We start from the raw sequence: 24,210 nt of genomic DNA on the forward strand, positions 1-24,210 counted from the left end.
CGAGCATTCAGTATGAAACGTCGACAAAAGGCAATGACGCGCTTGAGTCGAAGATACGAAGAAAAACGGTCAATCATGGTGGGTTTACCGGAGACAACCGTCAACACTAAAGCGGAGAGTGGCTTGGCTTCTTCGTCCACTTGATCAATTTGAGATGAATCAACAGAGCACAGGGGACATAGAGAGGAATCGAGAGACAACCAAGGAGGACCGCAGAAACGGCAGATGAATCGTGGTATGTGAAGCTCTGTCAAAGTGGGAAGCTGGGATTGAAACTGCAACCAACGGTTTTGAATCTCATTCGAGAGAGGTTGATCCCATTCTAGATGAAGTAGACAGAGCTGACGAAAGAAGATTTTGGCATAGAAAGTGACTGGAGTTAGCCATCCCAAAGGATCGAAGATTCTAGCCATCTGACTCAGCACGTTCCGTTTGGTGACTGTCGTTGAGTTTAAACGGACGGAATAAAAGAAGTGATCAGATGCAGGATTCCATCCAAGTCCCAGAATTTTGAGACTTGGTTCACGGTCAAGAAGAAGGGGGTCAATAGAGGAGGATTCCCTACGATGATCAGATGGGATACCGTCTAGCAGGGAAAGATGATTAGTAGCCCATTTACGCAGCTCAAAACCACCCGCCATGAGCAGGTCTTGAACCTGCTTTCGCAATTCAAGAGCTTCAGATTCGGATGAACAGCCGGTCAAGATGTCATCGACATAAATCTCATTCAGCAAGACTTGCCTTGCCGTAGGAAATCTGAGTCCGTCGTCCGAAGCTAGCTGATGAAGGGTTCTAAGTGCTAGGTAAGGAGCCGAGGAAACTCCATAGGTGACTGTGTTCAGACGATAATATTGGAGGGGTTCCCGTTTGGAGAAACGCCAGACGATGCGTTGATAATCGCTCTGCTCAGGGCGTGTCAGGATCTGTCGATACATCTGTCTGATATCGGCAGTAAAAACAAATTGATGTAGACGAAAACGAAGCAGAAGAGTGGAAATGTCCGCTTGCAGCTTCGGGCCGGTAAGCAGAAGATCGTTTAGGGATTTGCCATTAGCAGATGCGCAAGAGGCGTTGAAGACAACTCGAATTTCAGTAGCAGGATCATCTGGACGGTGTACAGGATGATGAGGAATATAATAAGGTTCATATCGAGGATGGTCAAATGATTCAGGAACCAATTCCATGTGACCACTCGAGAGATAATCTCGCATAAACTCATGATAGGCAACACGAAGATCAGGGTTATTTTCTAGACGATGTTCTAGTCGAAGAAACTGCCTAGTCGCCACATTGACAGAGGTACCCAGACGATAAGATGAGAAGGGCAAACCAACAGTGTATCTGCCAGTGGAGTCACGAGTGATTTCAGCGCGATACAGAACTTCACACTCCTTCTCGGCAGGGGTCAAAGGAAGCACGTCAGGTACTTTATCGAGTTCCCAAAAACGCCGAACGATGTTGACAAGTTCCTGATCTGAATGACGCGGGGAGCTCAGAGGGTCCGTGACGACCGGAGAACTTATCACATCAGATGATGAGATACGGGCAGATGCATCAGAAGAATCAGTATTGTCCGAAGGAACATGGCAGGCGGCCTCTGATAGAAGGAATTTGGGCTGAGAAGGGGATGGAGAAGACACAGCAGATGATGACCCTGCTGAAAATGAAGGAAAAGTATTTTGACTAGAAGGTCGAATGCGACCATGAACAGTGGCCGGTGAAAAGGACACGTGTTTTGTCTTCCTGCGATGGCGAGCATACGGCCCATAAAGTACCCAACCTAAGGTGGTAGATAATGCACCTGGAAGCTCAGACGATGGGCACAAGGTGCCAGGAAGAACTAGATGAGGAAGCACATCCGAGCCGATCAACATTCCAATGGCACGAGGAAGAAAAAAGAGTGGATCAGCCAGGCTGAGTTTCTGAAACTTAGGCCACCGGCCGTTGAATGCTTTGACAGGAAGAGGATCTATTTGGCTGTGAATAACGTAAGCTTTGATGATAAGATTGGGAGGATCCCCTTGGTGATAGATTGTGACGTATGCGTACCCCTGAATGCGAAACTGATCCGCGTTACTCAAGGTGCGAAGTTGAATGGTTTCAGGGTGGATGAATAGACGAAGCTTGGAGGCCCACTCACGGGTGATGAGGGTGTGCTGGCAGCCGGAATCCAGGAGAGCACGGCCGAACACGACATTCCGCCGGTTATCAAGACGTATCCAAGCGGTAGGCATGAGATAGTCAGGATTATTGGTCTGACGCAAAGAAGACCGCGGAGATGAAGACAGATGATAAGAAGAGAACAGACGGAAAGACGAAGACAGATGTTTGTTTGACGGAGTAAGATAACCGCGAGATGACCAGTGCAGTCATTCGGAACCACTTCCAGAGGAGTGGGAAGAATAAAGGGGTGGTGAAGCTGGCGAGGCTCGAGACGACACTGAACCTGCCGTCTCAGGGCTCCGGCGTGACATCATCGAGATCCCCGCTGATCGAGCCCTTATTGAGGTGCCCCGAGAGGTGACAGCACGGGTTGGCTCCTCTGATGAAACAGAGGGCGAAGAAGGACGTTCTGTCGTTGAAAGGGATTTCCTTCCAGCATAGGAAACGGAAGGGGATGCAGTGGCAGCAGATGCCAGATGGAGAATTGTATGGTGTCGTCCCCCGCATGTGTGACAGCTCTGACTCGAACTGCACCTAAGTGCAGCCACTGCTAACAGTGGCATGGAAAGACGACATGCAATTTCTACATAGCCGCCTTTCAGTCACGAAAGCTCGTCGCTGATTAACGTTCATGGCCTTGAACTCACGACACTGGCGAACAGAATGATTCGCCGAGCAAAACACACACGCGGAAGACGACGAAGGGCACGCACCAGCGTAAGCAGGGCGGCGAGGATGCACACCAGAGGATGAAGGCACAGACGATGGGGAAACAGATGCTGAGCCTGCTGGAGATTGAGGTCTTAATGATCCCTTCGGCGCAATGGATGAGGTGACGGAAGTGCTTTCCAACACTCGCAACTGTCGATTGGTGAATTCGAGCAACTGAGCGAGAGTGGGAAAGTCATCAGAGGATAACTGTCCCTCAAACAAGTGGCGAGATGGTATATGGAGGTTGCGCAAAGCTAGTGAAAACAAGAGGAAGTCAGCCAGATCTGAAATGGGTAATGCTTTGATGGCATGAATGGCATTCTGATGCGTCGTGACGAATTTCTTCAATTGTGGTAAGGAAGACACAGATGCGGGCCGTGAATCCAAGATCTGATTCACATAAAGATTCGCCAACCGACGAGGGTTTTGATACCGGGAGTGAAGGGCTTGATAGGCCAGAGGGTAATTCACCGAATTTAATTGAAATCCAGAGATGACAGATGCTGCTTCACCAGAGATGGCAGATGCCAAGAGGTGAAACTTCTGAACGGGCGCCAAGGAATTGTTCTGATGTACTAAGGCATCGAATAGAGCGATAAATCCGGGCCATTCCTCAACCTTGCCCTGAAAGCAAGGCAGGTCAACCCGCGGAATAGGTAGCTCAGCCGATGACAATGATGGCGCCCTAACAGACGTAGATGCGGTTAGACGACTATGGGCGGCACGTACATGTAGGCAAATTTCAAAAAATGCCTCGAATTTTGATGGTGATCCGATCTGACCAGGCTCCTCTAGCTGAGAATTGAGTTGGACAACTAACTCATCAGCCTCTCTAAAAGTCTTTTCCACTTTGACCAACTCAGTCAGACACATATTGGCCACATCGAATTCTGTGGTCAAATCCTTTATTAATTTAAGAAGAGTAGATGTCGCAGAAAATTCATTCTCGCGCTTGATGACAGATGTTGCTAAAGAGGCCTTCAATTTATCCATTGACGGCATTTTGAATTGTCGACTGACCCCGGTATGTATATCGGTATAAATTAATTCCGAAAAGTCTAAGAAGAACAGACGATGTGTTTATCGTTGAAGATAATGAACACATAAGATAACCGTGTTATGAATTTTCAATAACTACCCAATTAATGAATGACAATCAAATCACGAATTCAATCAGATGAACGGAAATGACAATTACACTGAATTTAGGGGGTTTTAAGATATTTTCCCGGGTTTCGGCACCAATAATTGTCCGCAAAAAGGGGTTTGCGGTCAATTTCAGATGAATTTTGTTACTAATATTGAACAACCAAAAATTGTGAAATGCAACTTACCCCAACGGGCTGCAGAAGAAACCTAGGCGAATCACCGCTAATCTGGTTCCAAAAACAGTGACGGCTCGTCAGGGTCGGCAGGGTCGGCCGGGCCGACCCAAAAATTATCGGGAAATAGAAAATAATTATAGATATTCAATTCATTCAAACTCAATCGGAGTTATCGATTTCGATATCCAAATTCCCTCGGTAATGAATATTTCCACTCAGAACAGGAAAATATAACTTATACCGGCCAATATTTTCTTTCGGACCCACCTAATATTCGATTTCCAAAGCATCCAGCGTTGTTATTCCCTTTCATAAATTGTAACAAACCACAATCGTAAATGGTTACTTTTCGTAACATCACCCCAAACAAGTTATTCCAGAATTGTACGTAACACCGTAACATTAGGTCTGAAATGTAACACAAATGTTACAATTATACAATTGCAACTCCTGGAATGTCACTGAAAGCATCTCATCACGTTAGGTCGGCCAAGAGCCGATGGCGGAACCAGCGCTACCGAGAGCGCTACGTAAAGGAAAAGATAGTACGACATACGCCCAGAATACGACCACTCAGTAGAACGGCACAACAACTCGATGTTAGGTCGCTTCCCAATCCACAGGGTCGGCCGGCCGGTTATCCTATTGCAGAGCGTCAAGAAGCAACTTTTCACAGTTTATTTCAAATATTTGATAATTAAATGAATGGTTAATTATGAGACATTATGTCTTAATCAGAAAAGAATATAGAAAGAATATTCGATAAGAGAGAAGAATTAATTGAAGTTTTTGATCATATCAGCGACAATTTGGATGAATGGGATGATATTACAATACGTGAAGCTACCGGTCTGAAGAAAATATTGAATGATTTCGAATTTTTATTCATTCTCCACTCTTTTAATTTGATTTCAATTCAAATACGCTGAATGGTATTACGGAATTCATTTTCTCAAATAATATTGTTTCCGATGTTCCTGAATTATATAAGTTATTTTGTATGATTTTGTCCCTTCCACCAACATCCGCGTCAGTAGAAAGAAGTTTTTCAGCGCTCAAAAGAATAAAATCTTTCAGTAGGAACACGATGTCTCAAGACCGTTTAAATAACCTGGCACTGATATCAATCGAAAGAGGTTTAGTTAAAGAACAAGCCAGAGGAAACATTTTTTTCGAGAAAATAATTGATGACTTCGCGACAAAGGAAGATCGTCGAATTGATTTGATCTATAAAAATGAATGAAGGGTACGCAAGCTCATACATTTTTGACCAGAATACATGCGGTCATTTCCACAATATTTTTTGTGGTCTTTATAAGATTTTTTTATATTTTAATTTTATACTTTTATTTATATGTATTCATTATAGGTTTTCCCTATGTTTATTCAAATATATATTTTATGTTGATAATTGAATATTTTATTATTTCTGTTTTTCAAGAGTTTCATTTTATTTCAGTTTTCATTGATTTGAGAACTACATTTTTATATTGGGTTATAATAGGGCTATTCTAGGCGAGGTTTCCCATTAAAAACAAAAAACCAACGCGTCGTCAAATAGTACCTCTTGGGTGACGTGCAAATCTATTTGTTTATATATATTTTTTTATATATATATATATTATATATATATATATATATATATATATATATATATATATATATATATATATATATATAATATATATATATATATAAAAAAAAAATGTGTGGCCGACCCACATCTCGAGGGCACGAGCCGTCACTGTCCAAAAAGGAGGTTCCAAGGAAGGGAATTCAGGGGAATTTACCTCCCTTAAGTACCTGTGGCTTCATCTGGCTGAAGATAAATTCAGGGCACTTCACGAATAGTTGTTCAATATTATTTTGTTCATTAACACTATTAGATGACGATGCAGAAGATAGATGAAAATAAATTAACTAATTATGATGAATTATCAGAAGATTAATCAATTTTGTCTCTTTTGAAACTTTTCTATATTAGCACGTACGATCGATATTGAAAATCTGTTCTGATTCTCCGCTGACAGCCGATATGAAATCAGATTCTACCGGGGTCGGTCGAGAAGAAATACGACTGTAGTTCACGACTGAACACTCCCGTAAATGACGAGAATTTGGCTCGTAAGCTGACATGTTTAATCGAGAATTAGATTTAGATACTTTATGATGCAGACACAAATCTACTAATATTCCGATGGCGTTATTTTTACAAATACCTAAGCTTATTTTATGACATCTACGATCTATTTATTTCGACTACTACTTACCGCTACAGTCATCTATTGCAAAACGGCGGAAGCAAAGTTATACACCTAATATTATATATATCTATAAACAAACAAAAACATTCAACAGGTATTCTTTCAGTAGAATCCGTTCGTTTTATCATTTTTTATTGTAAATGGTATAAAAAAACTACTAATCTTTCAAATATAGACCATAAAAAATTCTGTAAGATATAATATCGCTTTTTTTTCTTTTTCGAAAATGTATACCTAACATAATATGTATATACATTTATTATCAAACTACAAACTACAGAAATCATCGAAAATTTTACTTTCGGTTCAGTTTCAGTTCTCGCCAAATATTGAATCAAGCCCGAAAATGTACCATTCATTTTTTTTAGCTCTAATGGATTCTGAGATCCACTCATTAGACACCTCTCCCATGAGTCAACTCTAGTTACGCTAATGTAGTACATAAATATATAGAATAATCATGTCAAGATTCATGCAAAATTTCATGTTGATGGCAGCATCAGAATATATTGCGGTAGAATGGCTGTCTTCACTTGACCTTATCGGTATAGAAAGGTCCTTACTTTATTTATGTGAACCTAGCTAGTTGGGAATGGTGGGAATGTTGTTTGCAACAAATATATAATACTACATATTGCTTCATAAGGAAAATTTCATTCTGGTCGCGTAACCAGAACCATAGAAAAAAACACTTGATATTACCTTGACCTCCAAAACCCGCGGAATCGAGATTTTGGGAAAATAAATAATATGAATCTCCATACGAAATTTCGAGCTGATAATTTCATCAAAACCATAGAAAATTCAGGATATTACATTCAAGATATTAGAGAAGAAAAACTCATACCCAATATTTCCGTCTCAAAAGATCCGATAAATAACGATTCAAGCAGAATTTTGGGTTGATACCTTCTTCAGAACCACAGGAAATTCAATCAAAATATCGAAAAAAATGAGGACAGCAATAATAAGAAGAACTTATGAGTATACACTGTGTCCGTAAAGTATGGAACAATTCATTTTCCGCTAAACAGACCATTTTAAGAAATAATCTTGAAACATGTCGATTTTTTATTTCATTTTACCGTATTTTAAAATAATAATCTAATATACAGGGTGGATTACTTTCGAGTAATGACGTCACCGTAATTTTTTTAATTGGAACACCCCCATTTTGTCTCAATTTTCTGATTACTCTAGCTGAGCTGATTCAAAAAATGTATCACATGTTAATTCCAATTGGTACAGGGTGGACAAAAATACAATAGTTTCGTGTGTGCTTATAAAGTAACGCGTAGTTACGCGTTACTTTATATATATATTACTTGGTTATTATCCATTGTTATTTTCTTATTTAGTAACGCGTAACATTCTTTATTCGTTAAATTAACAATATTATCAAAAATACTCATTGTCTAGCGGCAATAAAGAAATAATGACATTTCACGAAAAACTAGACGACTATATTTTTTTTAAATTGATAAGAAATAATTTCTTTCATATTCTGTCTGCTAGACCACAACTACAGGGTGTTACATCCAAATCAAATGCCGCTAGACAATAAGTATTTTGGATAATATTGTAACGAATTCGCAAGCCCTACGCCACTGCCTCTTTCTAGAAGGTACCGGAAGCACCGGGAGCTGGATAGAAAGATCGAGACGCTTCTAGAGAGAGATGCGAGCGGTATATAACCAATCGAAGCCGCAGAGCAGGGCAGTGCGATAGAATCGGCGTTCAGTGCCGTACACTCAATTAGATATAAGTTGTAGTGATAAATTAATGTAGTAGTGAAAATAAATTAGTGTAATAGTTGAAATAAATCATCTGTAAATAGTTATTTATAGTTGTGTACCTGAAATAAATTAGTGTTAGCCAGAAGTACCGATTTAATTAACCGAAAAACGTTACAATTGGTGTCAGGTGTGGGGTTCGCGTGTGTTTTCGAACCGAGAGTTAATTAAATCGTGAACATTTCTGTGGATATTTTTGTGAACATTATCGTGGACATTTTTTTTTTTTAGTGGACATTCTCGTGAGCATTTTTGTGGACAGTAGTGCGAACACTTTTGTGGCCATATTATTGAATGCCAGTTACGAGATCGCAGTCAAGTAAAATGGATCAGACAACCTTGGATTTCTTCAAGCAAGCTTTTGAGCAACTGACCAAGCAAATACAGGATAACCATACAGAAATTAAATCCACCAGAACAGCAATAAAGGAAAGCATCGAATCTTTTAAAAATGAAATAAAGTATAATTGTAGAAGAATGATGGATAACACGAAAAGGTTAGAGAATACTAGGAATGAGGTTGAATCGAAGAAACTAGAGGACCATGAAAGGAACCAGAATAATCAGGAAGTGTCAAAAATGACGGAAGCTACACCAGATAGAAAAAAAGAACGTTTGCAAATGACGGAAGCCAGAAGACTGAAACTGAAAGAATACAGGGCTTGTCAGGAATTTCTGAAGAATGTTTGCAGCGTGGAGATCTGGTTGAAACAAAAGCTTCAGATAGCGGAAGATGAGAGCTATAGGGAACCTCATAACCTGGAAAGTGAAATCCAGAAGTATTCTTCATTCGAGGCAGAGGTTATGGACAGCGATGAAAGAGTGCAAAGCGTAATAAACGAGGGAGAACAGTTACTACATTCGAATCACTATGCCAAAGATGAGGTAGTCGTAAGGATGGAAGAAATCAAAGAGGATTGGAAGAGACTGTTGGAACTCAAGCGGATCAAACGGGAAAAGCTGAACGAAGCATATCAAGCACTGCTCTTCAGAAGGTCCGTCGAAGAGTTTGAGGTTTGGCTAGGTGAAGTTGAGATTCAAGTTAGTAACGATTTCAAAAACGGCTTGGCTTCAGACAACAACATCCTAAGATGTCACCCCGCTTTGGAAAATGACTACCAACAGCGCCTAGAGAACTACGAGAGCATCAACGAGATAGACAGAGAGGTACAGTGGTTGAGCGACAGGAAATCGCTGGCAGCGTCGTTGGACCTGGGTATCAGTCTTACCGTGGTCCAGAGCTTACAGAAAAAGTATCGGACGCTGGAGGTCGAGCTGAACTCGAGGGAACACATCGTGAAAAGTTTGATGAATAGGGCGGTCAACATGATGAGATCCGGTCATGAGTTCTCCAATGATATTAGTGAGAAGGTGAAGGAATTGAAGAATCGATTTGTGATAGTGAGGGATATGGCCAGTCTGAAGATGTTGAGGTTGCAAGATGCCCTGGAATCGGAAAAGTTTTACGAGGAGAGTTCAGAAGCTGAGGCCTGGATTTATGACAAGTTGTCGGCTCTGGCAACAAGTGAGGTTGGTAGAGATGAGATTCCCATTCTGATGTTGCAGGGAGAGATGGATATAATAACTGCTGAAGTTGAAGCTTACCAGGAAACGATCGATAAATTATCTCAGAGGTGTAGCAATCTTGTGAAAAGAGAGCACTACGATGCAGATAACATCAAGAAAAGAGAGGAAGAAATAGTGCAAGAGTTCAAGAAGTTACGTCAGCTAGTGGCTCAGAGGGAAGTATCCCTCTCTGAAGCCTTCCAGTATTTCGGGTTCCTCCAAGAGTGCAACAAGCTCCAAGAATGGATCAAGGACCAGATGACGAAGTCCAGAATTGAAAAGCATGGAGTTGATGTCGAGCATGCGGAACTTCTAATTCATGCCTTCGACACTTTTTACGCTAGTTTAATGAATAGCGAGGCAAGGCTCCAATCATGTTTAATCAGTGGAAATGCTCTGATAGAAGCTAAATGCAGATATAGCGCCAAGATCCAGGAGAAGATGATTGAGGTCCAGACTCAATGGAAGGATCTCTTGGAGCTGGTAAACGGTCTGAATGAACTCTTGGTCGGAGCAAAACAGGTGCATATGTTCGATAGAAGAGCTGAAGAAATAATCTCTTGGATAAGCGAGAAAGAGGTTGACTTATGCTACGATACCAATAGTCAAGACTCGGAAAGTAACCAAGATTTGCTCAGAAAACTTCAGACTTTCGAAGGCGAGTTGGAAGTGATCGAGGACAAGGCGAACTTTAGAGAGCAAGAGGCCAAGAAACTTGTCGAGGAATTCCCAGAAACCAATGAGCACATTGACAGCAAGAGGGAAGATACGCTGGAAGCTTACAAATATCTTGCTGTGTGCGCAGAGAGGAAGAAATATAACTTGCAGCAATTGGAACCATCCCGAGGTTATATTAACCAAGACATTGCCGAGAAGTTAAAATCCTGAAGCTTGGATTAGGGACTTGGAAGAAGCGAAAGGATATCTGCGATCAGAACCTGGACGTTCAGTTATTCAAGAAGGAGGTGTCCGTATTCGTGAATTGGCTGATAACGAGGGACGACGCTCTCAAGGAAGAGAAACTGGAGGATCTGATCGGGAGGTATTGCGACTTTGAGGAGAGGTTCAAAGTTCAAGAGAAGACTGTTAGGTGCTATTTCTGTGCACCAGGAAATTGCAGGAACGGAGAATCCTGTAGTTTCAGCCACCGTGCCGGATATGTTCAGGGACTGAACATCCTAGGAAGGGGGCAGTGTAACGAATTCGCAAGCCCTACGCCACTGCCTCTTTCTAGAAGGTACCGGAAGCACCGGGAGCTGGATAGAAAGATCGAGACGCTTCTAGAGAGAGATGCGAGCGGTATATAACCAATCGAAGCCGCAGAGCAGGGCAGTGCGATAGAATCGGCGTTCAGTGCCGTACACTCAATTAGATATAAGTTGTAGAAATAAATTAATGTAGTAGTGAAAATAAATTAGTGTAATAGTTGAAATAAATCATCTGTAAATAGTTATTTATAGTTGTGTACCTGAAATAAATTAGTGTTAGCCAGAAGTACCGATTTAATTAACCGAAAAACGTTACAATATTGTTAATTTAACTAATAAAGATTGTCCGGGATGGCACTTTGAGAGAGCAGCATTTGTCGAAATTGTCTACAGACGTTTGGATGGGGGTATGTGTACAGCGGGATTGTTTGTCAATCTGTCTAGAGCGTTTGACTCCTTGTGTTTCTTCTTCATGTTGAGTAAGTGTTAAAATTTGGGATTCAGGGGTATATTTTTGGATTGGTTGAGAAGTAACATGACTGGTCGAACTATGAAAATCAGGATGAATACTACTAGTTCGGATGAATGTGAGGCTGTTCTGGGGATTCCTCAGGGCTCCGTTCTGGGACCATTACTATTTTTAATGTTTATAAACGTTTTACCAGTTTATATCGACACAGACCCAATAACGCTATTCGCGGAAGATACCTCGATTCTTGTCACGGTTCGGAGCCCTGAGGAGCTCACAGAGTTGACCTCATATATTCTCAAGTTATTCACTGATTCGTGTAGAATAAATAAGTAAATGGTTAATGTTGAGAAAACAGTTTTGTTCATTTTGGGTTCAAAATTTGGAATAGAGAGCGTATTTCTGTATTTTAAGGGGACATCTCACTGACGTCGAAAGATTGGACAAAATTTTTAGGAGTCTACATGGACCATTGAATGAGATGAACTTATCAAATTGATATGGTGTGCAAAAAGTTGAATTCTTTCTTTTTCGCTATAAATAACTTGAAGAATTTGTTTTCTCTGAAGTCTATTCTAGATGCAAATTACTCTCTAAGTTATCCACACATGGCCTCTAATATTTTGATATGATGAAACTCATCAGATTCATACAGAGTTTTCATGTCAGAAGAGAATGATAAGGATGATAAAATCAATACACATCCACGATCCTCCTGTCGACCATATTTAATTGAAAATAAAATCATGACAGTGACTTGTATACATATTCAAATGTTCGCTTCATATCGAGAAAAATTTTAATTCTGTTTCTTGATTCCACAAGGAACACAAATGTTCTTACTGTGCCTAGTTATAGGACCCTCTTATCAGAAAATAAAGTTATTTAACCATTTACCACTCTTTCAAAAAACTTAAATCAGATAAAATTCAAAAATACAATAAGAAAATTATTGTTAAATAAATATTATTACTCGGTTGCTGATTATCTTGGTGATGGATCGTTGGAATTGTGGTCTTGTGGAGTTGTGTGAAACCTTTTTTTTTGGCAATGGTTATATATGTATTAGAAATTATACTAATTGTTACCTGTCCTATACTGTGACAGTCACAAAGGATCAATAAATGTTATTATTATTATTAAACTTCAGCAGTAGTCGAATTTTCGGGGTACGCAGATGGTGTACGCAGTAGTCTGAGTTCCGACTTCTTTCATAATTTAGTGGTGTCGAGAGGTTGTGAGTTGTTGCAATCTGAACAGGGCTCAACTTCCTCACATTGGATCTTATGATGAGCCCAGATCGGCTTGATCTCTCTAGATAGGGCATACTAATGATATTCGGAATGGCAGTGATAGCCATCATGAAGGTTGTCTTCTTCCTTCGATATTCTGAAAGCTACATCCCATTTGATGGTATGGTGTTCATCCCAGGTATGTTAGACAAACCTAGATTTATCTGTCTTTTCCAGTCGAGTTTTTGGTGCTCTTCAACTCTTATATTCAGAGGGTGTTTGGTCTCTTCAATGTATGCACTGGCGCACATGGTATTTGGTATTCGCAATTTTTATTTTTTTGATTTTCATTGTCAGGTTTCACCTTGGTTAGGTTAGCCCTGACAGTGTTTTTCGTATTAAATTCTGTTCTCACACCGCATCCATTACAACTTCTTCTCAGTCCGATAACCCTTTCACAGATAAGATGATTGTGGTTATCGTCACTATATTGTTTCGGCTTGTGTTTCTGGTCGGGTTTCCGAAGTTTCCTCTGATGTCCTGGCGTTTTATAGTATTTTCTTGGGGTAGCCGTTCCTTTCGAGGATTCCTGTGGTCTTCTCGAATTCCTCATTCTTATCGGTTATCATCCAGAAGAGAAAATACTTCAGTTGCTCTGTCATAGAGGCATCTGATGGCTACTCTTAATTTGGTCTAGAGATTATGGTTAGTTTGGAAATGGAGATACTGATCTGTGTTCGTTGGCACATCCAGGAATAGAAGTTTGATTTCCATCATGAATGTTTTTTATTTTTCTATGCTATTAAGGTCTTCTAGGAATACAGTAAGGGTTTCTCTTGCATAAGGCCAGATCACTAATGTGTCATCGACGTATCTTCGCCATAGTTTTGGTTTTAACATATGCTGGTCTAGTACTCTCCCCTCGAAAACCTTTATATAACGAGCGTTCAAATAAATTCGTGGTCAAAAGTGCTGTGACATTCTACTGAGTTGAAATTTTGTGTACAAAAGTTGTGCGCAATAGATTGGCACAGCACACTAGACTACGAATTTAAATGAACGCTCGTTATAATATGTCTGTCAGTGCCAAAGACAGTGGTGAACCCATAGTCATTACGAATTCTTTATGGAAGAAGTTATGATCTACTTGGATGTATATGGTCTTGATACAGGTTAAGAGCATATCCATTATTGCGTTCATGATCATTGGGGTACGTTCAGCCAATGTTTGTCCTCCTTGATTTCGAGAGTTTGGTATATAAGGAGATTTGTTAACAAGATGGATTGTTGATTTCCTGTGTGCACATGGTTTCTATGAAATTTTCCGTATTTTTGATAATTGATGTTGTATGGTCTCGTAAAGGTGATATTATTTTGAGGAGGAGCTTGGTTAAGTAGTGGCAAGGGGAATTCCTCGAGCTGACGATCGATCTGAAGGGGATGTTTTCCCTGCTATTTTTGGGAGACCGTATAGATGCGTTAAGTCGCGTGAACGAGGGATCAGTTGAAAGGGTCACTTCTGAAAATGTAGTTGTCCCCAAATTGATTTTGCAATAAATAACTTTTAAGCGCGCTGTATGGCAAGTCTTATTGGAACCCAATATCGTGAATGTTTAGCTAATTAAATGTGGAAACAAAAAATCAGTCAGCATAACTCGATAGAGCTCACCATTCACCGTAATCACAGTTCCTTCTCAATTTCAAAAGAAATAAGGAAATGGCGCCACCGTATAAACCGCAGCGAATAGCCAATTTTAATGGATGTAATGGTGATATTCGTGGCTTGACGAATGTCTCTATAAACGACGATTTTTCTTATCGACAAAGCCATTAAACCCGAAATGAGCTTCATCACTAAACTAAACACAATTCTTCGGAAAATTTCTTCTCTTCAGCTCATTTCAAATTAGCCCAATCAAGAAAAATGCGACGTAAACGATAGTCATTTGGCTTTAATTCTTGCACGAGCTGGATTTTACAGTAAGCCGTAAGCCAAGATCCTCACGTAGTCTCGAAGGACAAATGCCAGCCAGTAGAGAACAGCAACGTATTGACATTCTGGCGTCTTATTCAACACTTTGCGCAACATCAGCAGCAATATTCCCCTTCCGTAGTCTCATTTCTTTTTTTATTGAAGGTTTTGAATCGAAAAGGGTAAAATTAGTGCGAAAACGATCAATTACTGCACGAATTTCTTGTTCACTAGGCCGATTATATAGATCGTAGTGCTCTATGAACTCCACGAGCCATCGAAACTTCTCATGCAGTTAAGAAAACATCCATTAACAAATTTCTTAATTTACCGAAGGACTTGTTACTACAATACTTGAAGTGGTCATGGTCCGTATATCGCCGATAATTTCAGAGTGGTTACTAGCGGTTCTCAATATTTCTTGAAGGAATTTTTGAGGTAATAAATGGTTAATCTTTTGTAATTTATAAACAACCAGAAGTTCTTAATTGCTCTGAAAGGTATTTGTTTCAAAATTAAAATAATAAATTCTTTGAGTGTCAGATGTCATGGAATATGTTTATAAACAATAATCTGAAAATTAAAATAACAACTGAAAAGACGGGTGCGCGTGGTTACCAAACCTAAGCAAAATAAAAGTAAGGTTGCTCTGGTGACAGATAACTCACCGAAGTTTGAGGAATTGGTCACCGCTTTTTGAGGAATATGATATAATACGGACGGACTTACTTACTAACCATAGTAACCAAAGTGATGTACGGACCTAACCCTTATTTCACGTTTTTTAGGTACCTCACAGTAATTCGTAGTAATCAACTGGTACGAATCTTAAAAAATAAAGGACAATTAATTGGGAGTTTGAAATTTTGCGCAACTACGGAAACTGAACGGATATATCTACAGACTAGTGACATGTCGATCGAGCTCAGGCGAAATCACAATAGTAATCTGCTGATAAGACAAAATCTTTTTATATACAATCAATTTCAACTCAACAAGGTGATATCAATCCTGAACGATATTTTAACAGCATAATTATCCAAAACTGACAAATGTAGGTACTTTTTACGAAGATGGTGGATGCGCAATATTATGATGCAAAGTATACGGGGCTTTGATAATTGGGTGTACATACGTGCGATCTCATTGAATTGTTTGTGTTTCAATACTACGATGAATCGTATGACTAAAAATAAAAATTGAATAAGTATCTATGTAATAATTACCTCATATTAAAATCCAATGCTTTCAAATGAATGCCTGTTTCACAATTTGCTGATAAAACTATGATAAGTTATTTATAATAAGTGGCTTATAACTTTTTTATCCAGTGGATAACCCAACTTTTTCTAAGACTGGCGTCATATTCGTAATGAACAATCGACTGTACCTATCTTGAAAAGGTGAGAATATCTCATTATTTTTTGGAATGTTTTAGGTAGGACAGCGATTTGTGTGAACATGGATCTTTTTGAGTTATTAGCAGGCGAGTATTATTATTTGCTCACATGTATACCACGTCCACGAAAACGTCTTGAAATAAGAAGTCTAGTTGATAATTTCAATGAATATACCTATAGAGTGCTTACGTCTAGTTTTCTACTAAAAAAAAATATGAAAATAATAATAAGCTTTATTCATAAACATTTGTTTATGAATGAAATAAAAAGGTGAATAATTTCAACCTCTCAATATTTTAAATGAGGTGTCAAAAAGGAGTCACAATATGTTGAAAACCTAAAAAACTATGAATCAATAAATTAATTCACATTGAATTACATACAGCGTTACAAAGGAAGATACACTTTTTGAAATGCTTTAAACAAAATTCATCCATTTCAAAAGTATGATTTGTCATGTAATATATTATAAAAAATTTTTTTATAATTTTGAAACCTTCAGAAAGCTTGTTATAGATTCATTGTTTGACCGAGTATTCCGGGAGTGAATGGATACTAAACAATAACTGATGAAGGTATATTACTAACAAATATATGGGAGAATTAACATCGAATATCGATTAAGATTGACTCGATACAACTGTCATCTATGTTCTCCATAGTAATCGTGTCGAGCTCACTGAGAATAATCCTCAGCTTCCCCTCGAAATACGACATCTATTCGTCCAGTGAGATTTTCAGTCCCAACATTTCCATACACAATTTGTGTTTCGGTTTCGGCAAACTATCTGATAGCATGTAATCTGTAGATGCATGAAGCAATTTAAAAGCTTCACGCGTGAAATGATGATGAATGTCTTTATGCTTGCTTCTAGCATGAAAAATAGGATTTTCTGCAAGCATCAAAGCACTCCGAATATCGTTGAAAACTGTGTCTTTGAAGTCCAGTTCTGATGAAAATCGACGTAAATAAATGGCTTCCTTAGAAGTTTATGTCAATCCCATATATTCAGCCTCGGTGGATGAATGTGAATCAGTTCGTTTTCTTCGAATCCCATGATACAGGTCCACCAGCGAAAATAAAAGAATATCCCGTATATGATCGTCTATCAAAATGTCGGTATTTTCGGGACGATTCCCAAGTATCCATTTATCGCAATCGTTTTTATTTCTTCTTCCATAACTGCATACCATTGAAAAGCTTCAGATCCGCCAATCGCTTGATTCATGGGTATTTCGTTCTAAGTCCTGAAACTCTCCCAAATATAGGCATATATTGATGAGGGTTTCATAATTTTTTGTTTATTGTTTTTTTTTTTGAAAATTTCAAAAGGGTTAATTGTTTTATCATGAAATTTTGTATGAATACTAAATTATAACAGGCTTTATCTAAGCCGAAGATATATTCCATTTTCTTTATTAAAAGGTTATTAAAATCTTTTGAAATCAATTCTGCTCATTGATGAAGCCGTTCAACCCTAAATGAACAACTCATCAATGAACACAATTCTTCGGTGAAAATGTACCCGGAAAAATCGGGAGTAAGGACCAGGAAGACGAAAGAATTTTGACATTGGGACGATACATATCAAACGAGAGGTTTCACGAACAACAAATAAAAAGATAAGGGATTATGGCAACCGATGCCGAAACTTTTTCGGAGGAGGGAGTGATGTAATGAATCAGAAATTAATTAAACCTTCAAAATTGAGAGGAACCAAATTCTTTGCATCTTGAGATGTTTGAATTATTCATAACTCATAATTAGATCGTTCAACAGAACTTTTGTTTTGGACTTCAAATATTTTGATCATAAATATCACAAAAATTGAGTAGTTAAAACGATTTCCGAATTTGTTTTCGAAGGTTCAAATACTCAGTGATCTAATATTTTCGAATGGAATAATCCTTCTGAGTAGATATTTGTATACAACATGATATTGCTTTTAATTATGCCAACTAAGCCTCTCTGAAGATCACTTTTGAGAAAACGAGTAGAAAAATAAGACAGTATCGATAGGGGACTCAATGTAGTTGGTTGGATGTTTGGCACGGTTCCGGATGAAGCAAAAAGAAATTATAGTTTTGAAGTAGAATTTGATATTTTGGCGAAGTGAAATAGAAACGAGTTTTTTATTCTTAGTGAAAACCCAAAGGTATATCTTAACGGAACGAAGATGATCCGGCTACGAGAGAAAACGGGTCAAAAACTTCGTTGTCTGTAAAATTTCGAAGCGGAACATTCAACCCCGCTTTGGGGCTTGTTGTTTCACCTTTGGGGCAAATTGTTCCGCTTACATTTTGAAAATATTTTGTTAAAATAATTAAGGTCGTAATCAATAAACCATTTCTATTAACCTGTGAATGTTGAGTTTATTAACTTTTTCATTTAGTTGCCCAACTCAACCGCGGCATTGAAGATCCGAACCTACCCTGAAAATGTCGAGTTTCTAGCTGGTTTAGTTCGACAGTTATCTAGTTTACGGCCGGAAGGACGGATAGAACCGAATTTTAGGATGGATTCTTTATCAATGACTCAGACACTACCATTTGATAACATTTCCAGCTCAAGATTCGAAAAATACAGACACATTGACGAAATGAGCGGTTTCGATGTCAAAACTCATTACTGAAAATTTCAAGTATTCATTCTATTGTTCATTCGAAATCAACTCGCATCGAAGAGAATTATTGTATTTTCAATACTGAATGGCGATCATTTCAAAATGCATTAATTTTGTGCTCCTAAACATAATAGAACAACTAATTTTGTCATCCTTGTTAGAAATAAAATGAAGTTGTTTTGAAATTCACAGAGGAATTTTGCAAAGTGAAGATTTTAATGAAACTGAAGCGTTGGACAATTTGGTTGAATATTTAATAATGTATAGATAAAGGCTTGTTGTATTTAATTTTTGATGCTAAAGAAGTAACTCTGACAATCAAAGGGTTTGAAAAAAAGTACTAAAAAATTCACCTATGAACACAAAGATAAAACAGTCCAAAATCTAAATTGAAATCCAAAATAAACTGTTTTTTAGCCATTCTTGATTTTAGTGCCTTCAGTTTTCAATGAATAGTTTGAACTGCTTCCTTCCATTTAAAATACATATTTCGCTTTCTTATGAAATATTAAGAACACTTTCCTATTTGAAATATTGATACATTTTTAGATAACTCTCAAAATTATGAATGCAATATAACCGGCTACGATCTACTACAAGAGTTGCAATTCTCACAATTTTGCGATGATGATGTTGCATCTTCTCCTATATGTATACATTATTGAAAATAATTCAGAACATTTCCAAACATTCACTTAGCGATTGGAATACTTTTGACTATATCAGTTTCGGTAGCGACAGCGTAGCGGTTATTTCCAAAATTAAAAGTATAACTCGAATGGTCATATAATAATTGTTTCATTAAATAATTTATCAGTGAAAGAAGAATGTTAGAGTCTATGCATAATAATAAGTTTAACCTTCTAAATTGATTCGTCTCACAAATTATCACAATGACATAAAAAGACAAATTACAAGATCTCATCCTACGTTTCTTAAACCAGTAGCATACATGCGAGACTGCTAAACCGGGCTTTCATTAAATTGTCAGATATTTTATCCGTGCCCTCAGTTGTGGAACAGAAAAACATTATCCAGGAAATTTATCTAGGAGATGAATTCACGACTCTGGCATCAGTTATACATGAAACTTCAAGTTAACGGGCTATGGTTTCCTCCAAAGATTCACATGAAAACCTTAACATTGGCTAGTGGAAAAAAATCACAAGATACGGCGGAGAGAATATCTCCAATACCTGTTAGTTCATTTAAGGTCATAACCTAACTAGGGGTTCCGTAAATAGGTCATACGAAATGTTGAATTCCTTATAATTGCGAAACTAAGAAATCAATGGAGATAGAATTTTACACTTAGGTGTAGAATAACAGTTCAAAGTTTCATACAGAGTCCAATATTAATTGACTCGCTCTGCTCGCCGAAGGGGCTCCGCCCCTTGGACCCCGTCACTATGCCGGTAGATCCTTCACTGGGTATCCCTCTAGAAAATAAAAGATTTTTTTCGGAAACCTTGTATCGTTAGCTGATTTTAGACGATTCACTCGGTATCCTATGCTGATTCTAGGGTAGAATTCTATAAGACTTCTTGCCTAGAACATATCGTTTCGCCCTTGCTCACATGAAAATATTTGATGCAAATAACTTTCCATGACGACAAACCAAGGGCGGTCCTAGCCTTAAATTTTGAGGGGGTTCGCCGTTAAGGGTTTCGAGTTTTTATATGGGACCAAATCCCAGGTTACACCGATATCGAGCTTAACCTCTCAAAAATATTTATATTTAGATATTTATATGAATATTTATACAGGGTGTTTCAAGTTCGAAGGCCTATTAGACGTTTCTGGAGAACGGAGCCGATTTGAAATCTGAAAATTCAGAATATGACATTGTTCATGATGCCCTATTCAGCTAAAATATTTTAGAAGTTCTGGCACTTCCGGTTATACAAGAATTAAAAAAAAATTCTTCGAAAAAACAATTTTTTTTCATTTTATGTCTCAGATATTATAAAGATTTCCATTCTCAATTACTCTCTGCTAAAATTATTGCGTTAGTTCTCATAGTTTTCAAAATATTAAGAAAAAACCGTAAAAAAGAGAGAATTTCCATAGTCACTATCACGTGAATTATTTTCACTGTGAATATCCTATGCGTATACTCAATTCACTTTCACAAACTAGAATGATGTTGGAATATCGTGCATATCTTGAATTTGAAAAATATCATCACAGGGTGTTTCAAATATTGTGAACAAAATTTGATCATAACTTTCGATTTTCGAATCAGAACCCTATTTTTTTGTGATTTCGTTGAATTCTACGGTAAAAATGAGGGTAGTGTTCAAACATGATTATGCTCTCAAATTCAATAATTCAAGAGTTATTCCAGATTTTATGAATTTATGTTATACATAGGGTCAATTTCATTCAATCTGTTTCTAGAGTGCGTTTCAAATATTCAATTATTTCAAAGTGACAGGTGTACTCATTATTGAATCTAGTAGATTATAATTTGACAATATGAATCCCCGTTATTCAAATAATGAAATTCTGGGTCTATTCCATATCCACAGTGAATGCAACAGAATTGTTTCGAGAACTTGTCGAGCATTCAATCAGAAATATCCACATTTACCACCAATTGACGAGAAGATGATTCGGAAGGATGTTTCAAACTTTCTGTTACTCCCTTTTCATCACCACGCTGATTTTTTCCTGAATTCATAAAATGTATTCTACCGCTTTTTCATATGAATAGAATTGGCACACAGGAGTCCTGCATGATTTTATTTCATTTGGTAGGTAGAGGTTTTTTTCTTCTAGGTAGGTACTCCATCCAGTATAATGGATATTCATGAAGTATGCAACATCCTTTCAAGAAGATGAGGAAATTTCTGATTTTAAATTTGATGAGTTCTACCAATAATTCTAATGCATTCATCGTGAATATGGAATTAGATATTTATAATACAAGTGCAGAACTTATTGATATTCTTCCAAGAGTTCAAAATGACCGAGTGGTAGAATGAGCCTTCTGTACGAGTTTTAAACATTATGTTCCCGAATTCACTGCCTTTTTATTGAAATTGACGGAAATTTCCATAAATATCTATTAGTGATTTTTGCATTGAAAAATGTTGGTTGGTAGAACAGTTTTCTGTATCACAAATTTGACAAATAATAGATAAATCCGTTCCAGTCTATTTTGTTCCACAAAATGTGCCGGAAAGAACTGATTTGCCACATAATTAGAGAAAAGTATATCCAGAATTTTGTCATTTGAATATCGGAAATTCAATTCGTGAAATCAAATTAGTGAAGCTTTGATAATGAAAATACCTGTCACATGTAAAGTAATTAGATATTTAAATTTCTATGGTCATAGAGTATTATTGCTAATCTGTCTGGAAACAAATCGAATAAAATTGACCCTACGTATAACATAAATTCATAAAATCTCAAATAACTCTTGAATTATTGAATTTGAGAGCATAATCACGTTTGGACACTACCCTTATTTTTTACCGTAGAATCCAGCGAAATCACAAAAAATAGGGTTCTGATTTGAAAATCGAAAGTTATGATCAAATTTTGTTCACAATTTTTGGCACCCTGTGATGATATTTCTCAAATTCAAGTTATGCACGATGTTCCAACATCATTTTAGTTTGAGAAAGTGAATTGAAATAGGCATAGGATATTCACAGTAAAAATAATTCGGGTAATTGTGACTAAGGAAATTCTCTCTTTTTTACGGGTTTTCCTTGATATTTTGAAAACTATGAGGACTAACACAATAATTTTAGCAAAGAGTAATTGAGAATGGAAATCTCGATAATATCTGAGACATAAAATGAAAAAAAATTTTGTTTTGAAAAAAATTTTTTGAATTCTTATATAACCGGAAGCGCCTGAACTACGAAAATATTTTAGCTGAACAATGTCATATTCCGAAATTTTAGATTTAGGCGTACAACTTTGCTCCTGCCGTTTTGCAATAGCTGGCTGTAACGGTAAGTGATAGTCGAAATAAATATATCGTAGATGTCATACAATAAGTTTAGTTATTTGTGAACATAACGCCATCGACATGTTAGTCGATTTGTGTCTGCATCATAAAGTTATTCACGATTAACCATGTCAGCTTACGAGTCAAATTCTCGTCATTTGAGGGAGGTTTTAATTTTCTACTGAAATATGAATAAATCTGCGGCTTAGGCTCATCGAATGCTCTCAAATACCTATGGTGAGGCCGCTATTAGAGAAAGAACGTGCCGAGAGTGGTTTCAACGCTTCAAGAATGGTGATTTTGATGTCGAAGACCAGCATCGCGGTGGAAGAGAGAAGGTTTTTGAAGATGCAGAATTGGAGGCAATACTTGATCAAAACTCATTTCAAACGCAACAATAATTGACAGGATCATTAGGACTACAAGCCATTCCAAAACGCCTGAAAGTCATAGGAATGATTCAGAACAAGAAAAGTGGGTGCCGTACGAGTTGAAGCCGGGAGGTGTTTGAACGGAGTTTGTTTGTTTGTGAACAGCTGCTTTCGAGGCAAAGACGGAAGGAATTTCTGCATCGGATTGGGATTGGAGACAAAAAACGGGTTCATTACGATAATCCCAAGCACATAAAATCATGTGGATATCCCGGCCATGCTTCCATGTCGACGGCTAAACCGATATTCTCGGTTCTAAGGTCATGCTCAGTATTTGGTGGGACCAGCTCGGCGTAGTGTATTATGAGTTGTTAAAACCGACTGAAACGATCACAGGCGATCGTTATCGAACGCAATCAATGCGTTTGTGTCGAGCATTGAGAGACAAACCGCCGCAATACGACGAGAGAGTAGATGAATGGATTTTACTGCATGACAATGCTCGACTCCATGTTGCGAAAGTCAAGATATACTTGAAAAAGTTGAAATGGGAATTCCTACCCCACCCGACGTATTCTCCAGACGTTGCTCCCTCGGACTATCACTTGTTTCGATCAATAGCACACAGCCTGGCTGACCAGCACTTCCTATCTTATGAAGAATTAAAAACTTGGATCGATTCGTGGATCGCTTCAAAAGATGACCAGTTTTTTCAATTCGTACGCTGCCCGAAAGATGTGAGAAAGTATAGTGACCAGCGATGGGCAATATTTCGAATCATAAATGTATAACCAGTGTTTTACAATAAAGCCTCAAATTTCGGTAAAAAAATTTGTACGCTTATGTATTTGTTATATTATAATATATTTATTTACTTATCACGGTTTTAGCCATTCAGGTAGAAATTAAAAAAAAATAGTAAATCTATTGTTTCATATGAAAAAAAAAGAAGACAATTGGCAAGTATAACACAAAATCTAATTTGAAAACCTTGTAATCACAGCGTTCTCGTCAACATCAATGTCCCTGTATATTGTCAGGAGGACTAAACTGAATCCGATGCCAATATCGAAAAAACCAGAATAACACCATATGAACTACCATTTATTCATTTCGAAAATAAACTTGCCATACAGTTTTATAAT

General features: G+C 37.9%; 2 protein-coding genes across 2 annotated transcripts; one reads left to right on the plus strand and one right to left on the minus strand.

The window, feature by feature from the left end:
* Nucleotides 1–2,697: 2,697 nt before the first annotated feature.
* Nucleotides 2,698–3,876, minus strand: LOC123673291. Its single transcript, XM_045607776.1, has one exon. It carries the CDS (start codon nt 3,874–3,876, stop codon nt 2,698–2,700), a length of 1,179 nt encoding a protein of 392 aa, XP_045463732.1.
* Nucleotides 3,877–8,580: 4,704 nt separating this feature from the next.
* On the plus strand, nt 8,581–10,710 carry LOC123673292 (spectrin alpha chain, non-erythrocytic 1-like). Its single transcript, XM_045607777.1, has one exon. It carries the CDS (start codon nt 8,581–8,583, stop codon nt 10,708–10,710), a length of 2,130 nt encoding a protein of 709 aa, XP_045463733.1.
* The last annotated feature ends 13,500 nt before the right edge of the window (nt 10,711–24,210 follow it).

This window comes from Harmonia axyridis, chromosome 2 (genome assembly GCF_914767665.1).
Source record: "Harmonia axyridis chromosome 2, icHarAxyr1.1, whole genome shotgun sequence".
Lineage (NCBI taxonomy): Eukaryota > Metazoa > Arthropoda > Insecta > Coleoptera > Coccinellidae > Harmonia > Harmonia axyridis.